General features: G+C 42.6%; 1 protein-coding gene across 1 annotated transcript in view; it reads right to left on the bottom strand.

The window, feature by feature from the left end:
* mrpl23 (mitochondrial ribosomal protein L23) overlaps window positions 1-6,320 on the bottom strand; it is a 36,272-nt gene that overhangs the window by 19,329 nt on the left and 10,623 nt on the right. Inside the window, exon 4 of the mRNA XM_020587911.1 lies at window positions 2,963-3,036. Coding sequence (XP_020443567.1) covers window positions 2,963-3,036 — 74 coding nt within the window. The remainder of the gene's footprint in view (window positions 1-2,962; window positions 3,037-6,320) is intronic.

The following is a 6,320-nucleotide window of genomic DNA, read 5'->3' as shown; positions in this document are numbered from 1 at the left end:
GCCCAACAGCTCTGAACGGCCGCATCGACAATGGATGTGGAGAATATGGTCCACTCGGACTCAATATCTCCAGCCTCCCCCGGGGAGTGCTTTCTCCTTTATAAAAAGCACTAGATTGGGTTTAAGAAGGTTACAAATGAAAGCAACGTTTAACTGGACACAGTGGCATGGTGCACTTCAGCTGTGAGATGGGCCAAGAGAATTTAATGAGGGTAAACCACAGGGTTTGACAAACATTATGAAAATGGTCGGTTGCAAAAATGCCTTCTGCTCTACCAGACACATCCTGATTTTGACTTGCTGCTAAAATGCAACAGGTTTTCCTAATAATAAAGATGCTTGTTTAGTAAATACTGGAAGATTCTAATTGGGAAATGTTATTACAAAAGGGTTTACTGAATCAGAAAAGAAATCTAATTACTAGGGATGGGCATTTCAAGGTAAAATGCCATTTGATATTTGCTGGGGACTATTTGACAATTATTCAAAGAAGGCTCTTTGTCTTTAAAGAATAAACCACAGGCACATGAAAAATTCTTAAATTTAATGACTTAAAATTTTCAAAAATCAGTGCTCGTTCCTACTAATTATACCTACTGTACATAAAGTAATGTCTACAAGAGGTCAAAAAGGGCAATGCAGAACTGGATTTTCCAACTTTAGCCCTTTTTAGCATCAGAGTGAATAGCATGAAGTGAACAACTGTTACCAAAAGTGCAGTAACAAGAGTTAGTTAGTCCTTTTAGACTAAACTAGTCCTAGTAGCATGACGGGAGTCCAACCCAAAACGCTTTGGTTCCACTGAAGTGCAGCCAGACCTAAGAGACCAGTCTGATACACTCTAGAGTTTTCATTTTGTACTGCTCTTTTTGTCACCCCTCCACGTGCACCGCCAACCTGTCTAACACACACAGCCTCTACCCCTCCCCCTGATTGCTTTGCCCCGTCTCTGGACCTCCCTGCTCTGGCATGACTCCATCACAGCCTTAGTGACCTCCCCTGCTCACCCCTCACACACATGTACACACTTTCCCACACACAGTGCACATTTCACACATGCAGACGCTATCTCTTCCCCTGATACTGGGGTCGCCCCTAATTCTGATGAAAATGGCGGTCACGGAAGCCCGCTAATGGGGGGCCTCCCTTCAACCAAAAATCAACAGTAAGGCATGAAAGCGAGAGAGAGAGAGCAAACGTATTACTGCTGCAATATTAGCTGATGGAGAGAGCAGAGGGAGAGAGAAAGATGAGGGTAGAACAGGGGGGACCGCAGTGTGAGCATCGACCCACAGAACACTCTCCCACATGTGGAGTCAATTAGGAACAATCTTGTTTTCTACCCACCGCTGCAAAAGAAAGGAGGGTTTTCTGGGGCTGTGTGTGTGTGTATAAACAGAGAGAGTGAGGTAGGAAAGGGAGTTGAGGGAGCATGTTTTCTCTAAAACCTGCTGGAGAAATGGGCTGGATATTTGTTTTATAAGCCACTTTAAGCACAAAGAGCCAGAATCTCAGTATTTCTGTATGCTGTTCATCATCAAATTAGGAGGAGATCAGAAAACTGCAATATGATCATGACTACACAGAGAATGACATGCAAGGAAATACATCAGTCCTCTAGTGCTCAACCTGCATGAATGATGCACACTTCACAGACATGTGTGTGTGTGTGTGTGTGTGTGTGTGAGCACTGTTCTCCATCCTCACATGGCTGTGCACTTCTGCTGAGACAGAAGCATCACTACTGACTCCACTGGGAATTGCAGATGCACACAGAATCACAGGCCACTTCCTTGGTGTCAGACTAGAGGAAGTCTCCCGTTTAAAAGATTGATGGCTGCCTCAATTGTGGATCCTCTTTCAAACTGTCATGTTTAAACAATTTTCATTATTCATCCGTTTCAAGATTGATGGCCCCCAGTCAGATGAGCAGCACAGCATAAACAAATGTCTACACCACTGTTGATTTATCTGGGCAAGATCAAACCGGCAGGCACTAAACAAAGACCACAGACTTCAAACACTGGGCAAGATTTGCAGAGAGTGGCCCTTCCTGACCGAAAGCTCACCTCAAACACAGGTGTGATGCTAACAGTCAGTGAGGGAGTCTGGGCTGACCGTCAACGCAATTCTTGAAGCATACACAAACGTAGTGCACATGACTGCTCACATTCAATCTATGGCACAGCCCATATGCACAGAAAGAGCTATACCAGATGATAACTATGTCTCAATATTTCTTGGAAATGTCTGGCATGTAACCAAAGATGACCTTTCACCCTCAGGCCCTGCAAGAAGACAGACTGCCGCTTTCTCAAGAGGGCAGCCAGTGTGTGTTCTGTGAACCACACAAGATAGAGATGCAAGGTAGGGTTTTGTGATTTGTGTGTCCACACGTGTGTATGCATCGCAGGTTTTCTCTTGAGAACAAGGAAGGAAACAGCAGGCAGCAGGTAATGAAACGGTGCTTGTTACATTTTCTTTTCTGTGCATGCAGACATTCACTTTTGTGTGTGTGTGTGTGTGTGTGTGTGTGTGTGTGTGTCTGTTCATAACTGCATGTGAGTCAGAGCAAGAATGAGTATGAGAGCTCACTTTCAAAGTCTGCCAGCCCCTCTGGGTTTTATGGGGGAACACAACCAACCTGCCTTACCTCACTGACCCTGCACTCCTTCAAAGTTAGCCCATGACACATAAGCTGAAGCTCAAATCTCTAAGAACGCTTCATCCTCCTGGAGTTTAATAATGCAGTCCCTCACAATAAGTACAAAAAAAACCCCAACAAAAATAAAAAACAGTGGGCTGGGTGTTGGAGTGAAAGTTAGTGTAGAGAGGTCTCCAGCTTCCACTGTGTACTAGACAGGAGCCAGTGAGATAATGCTATTCAAACAACACACTAACCAGAAAAGACTGGGAGTAAGAGGGCAAGTGTGTGTGTGTTTGTGTTTTTACATGTTCTCACCAGCTGAACGTAAGCTACTTTATAGTCAGGCTGCTTAACCTTCTGGTTCAGGTGATTCCTCTTTTTGTTGGAGCCTGTGAAACACAGAGAACAGCAGGTATTTGTTAGAAAACAAAAATAACAAAACAACATTCTGGTTGGGTGATAGCAGAGAGTGGGACAGATTTGATGATGATGATGACAACATGTAAATGGTGAAAGTAGAGCACGGCAATATGACAAGATAATGGAAATTTGTTTACCTGTCATACTGTTTCTATTGGTTGTACTTTATAATCTCTAGTTATTTTGGGTCTTGTTGGGCAATGTTGTAAATCAGTGGGCAGAACTGCTTTAGTGTTTCTCTATCGATGTATTGTAATAAAGTAATATAAGCAACATAGTACTACCACTGCTGCAGTAAAAGTTGTGAATGATATCACTGTGGCACAGGATAGGAAGCAAAGTTGTACAGCGCTGTTCATTGATTTCTCCACCAATTTTGATACTGTGGACCATGCCTTATTAATTTAATGGTAATTGGATATAGGTCTGTCCACTCAAGCATTAAGATTGTTTTCAAATTATTTGTCAAAAAGACCACAATGTGTAAAATCAAATTGCCTTACTGTTGTAAATGGTGTTCCTCAAGGCTCTGTGTTTGGTGCACCTTTATTCTCCATTTATATAAACAATATACTGTAGAAGTAAACACTAATGAAACCCATACCCACTATTATGTAGATGACACAGTACTATAAAGTTGTGCACGCAAAATGACTCATCGCTGCAATTTGTACTCCAGAGTGGGATGGCCATCACTTGCAATGCATTGTCTGACTCATTGGTATATTGTCAAATGTTTCCACTTTTTCTTGTAGTTGTTTTTGCCGTGAATATTTTTAATTATTTTAGCCTTATATCAGTGTTCTTCCATTCTTTTTCCTCTCATTATAGTTTGTAGCAAATATGTAATCACCGTTTTAGTCAGCAAATAACTGTCCTATTTTTATGTCAAGGATTTTATTTTGTTTTATGTAAATGTCTTGTAAATGATGTTTGCATACTATCCTTGTAACTTTTGGTCCTGTAAAAGAGGTTCCTGACCTCAAGAGATTTTTTCCTAGATAAGATTAAATAAAATAAATCAAATAAATTGTAGAACTGCTGATTGGTTGTGTATGTGCGCACATTTGTATGTAAAAAAAGGTCAATTAGGTAGGTAAGAACTTCACATTAGACTATGACAAAAACTTGAGTATCACTGATGGATAATGACCAGAGCATCAAACCATTCATCTCTGCTTTAGAACTCTAATCTCAATAAGACTGCGGCGGTCGAGTCTATGGACCCTCTGAGGATCTGCCACTGCCATGGAAACGGGTTATAACGTGAAAAACAAGAGAAACATTCCACTGTAATGAGTCATTAGTGTGTATGTGTGTGTCTATGTGCATGTGATTCATGTAGCTAGTAACCACTAGCCACACAGCCCACTGCTCAGGGAAAGCCCTGAACAGGGTTGTAAAACGCCCCCCTGCACACCCCCCCTGGCAAACTGGAGGCCCCTGGTGGGTGGGAGACAGAGGTAATGAAGTGGTGTGCCCGTGATTAGGCTAAATAAATCCACAACATTTGAAAGAGTAAGGTAAGATACTAAACCCCCCCCCCCCCCAAAAAAAAAAACTTAAGTCACACACAAACACTTGCACACCTTGACAAAGTACAGCATGCGTTCCTCTTACAGAACTTCATGTGGTCCTTTCTAATACACACAGACCTTTCATACAACACTTGCAAAGGCAAGCACAAATTCTCCCACTTTCAGATTGTGGTTTGGCAACCAGCTATCACATTACAAATCCCAGGCCAGAGGGGTAACCATGGCAACTCCTTCCAAAATACCCCCACCACCCATTGAGGGAAGAAAGGGTCATTGCGCCCCTCGTTCCCCTCTGCCTGTTCCTATCTTTACGCTGCCAGTGTAGTGGAACTCCTGACGCAAACAGGGATATCTTCTCTGATGTGCCTCAGGATCACTGGGGCCCCCGAGTGACCCCTTCTTCTCTGTCCCACTCTGTCTCCCCAACAATCACCGCTTTCATTCCACCGACACTCCCAAGGGGCTTTCCTCTTCCACTAGATTTTATTAACAACCCTAATAAACAGCATTAATGGTCTTCCACACTATAGGTTAAGGCTAAGATAGGCATCTCTCTCCTCCACTCTCTCCCCATGTCTCCTTTCCGGACTGTCCTCCAGAGGTAGAGCGGACTCCTCATGGTCCTTCAAGCACAGAACAGAGGGGCCTCATGTCTCTTCTTCTCAGCCTGTGCTTCAGTGTCTCTCCAACTTCAAGACATCCATATGTCCTCTGTTCTACAATATACTTGCCCCCATATCAGTCCATGAAAACTGACACTGTTTTGTCCTCCCATAAAAACCTAAGAGGTTTATTGAGTCAGTGATTTAACACTGTTCTTGGCTCTGTGGTGAACATTGCCGAGAGGGGGATTTGGGGTTAGGATGTGTATGGAGGGGATGAGGCACTTAGGGCCCTAAAGTTCAAAGTTGCTAATAGTATGTTTGTAGGGGGTGGAGTATGGGGTGTTCGGAGACAGCAGGAAGCTGGAGTGCTGCAGCAACAGACTGTCAGATAAGCACCTGTGTGTGTTGGGGGAAAGGAGAGCCAGGCACGCTAACCACTACCATAGCCACTGAAAAACACTCCCACTGCTGCATGTCAATGGGAAGACCTTCTACTTTGCAACCTGAAATTGCTAATCACCAAATCAAACCAAATCTCCAAAACAATCAATGTGACTTTATGATTCTTAAAACAAAAATGATCTTTCTATGAATTACACCAGAACTAATAATTAATTAGCAAAACTGTCAACTGATTAAAATGCTATTAGGATGGAGATAACTTTTATATGACTACCGGTATGTTAGTGAAACCTCACACTTAGTTCTTTAGGTTTACAAGCACACAGCTCCAAAGAAAATGTGTGAATAACCATTTGTTTCAAATTGGTTAGTAAGGCTCCACGATAAATCGTTTTGTGAGCATGATTTAGATCCCTGTGCAATCTCAATCTTATGTGACAATGATTCTGCCCTGTTTGCATTAGCAATTGAGATCCCTTGCATCAAACCAAGCCCTCCCTTTTCATCGCTTAACCAACAAACTGCAACAAATAACTACAAAGTGATTAATTTCTGCCTCAACTGCTATTCAGCACTAGGTGTACAGGACAGGCACATTTGAAAAACAGTTACAGGAGGGCACAGAATATCTTTCATAATGTCAAACATGTTGAATTTGATTTTTAATCAGTCTTTTCTTCCTGTCTAGAGCTCGTCACGTGATGTAAT

Source organism: Monopterus albus, unplaced genomic scaffold, assembly GCF_001952655.1.
Source record: "Monopterus albus unplaced genomic scaffold, M_albus_1.0 scaffold487.1, whole genome shotgun sequence".
Lineage (NCBI taxonomy): Eukaryota > Metazoa > Chordata > Actinopteri > Synbranchiformes > Synbranchidae > Monopterus > Monopterus albus.
Note: the sequence above shows the minus strand (reverse complement) of the source record. Positions and strands in the feature narration are given on the sequence as shown.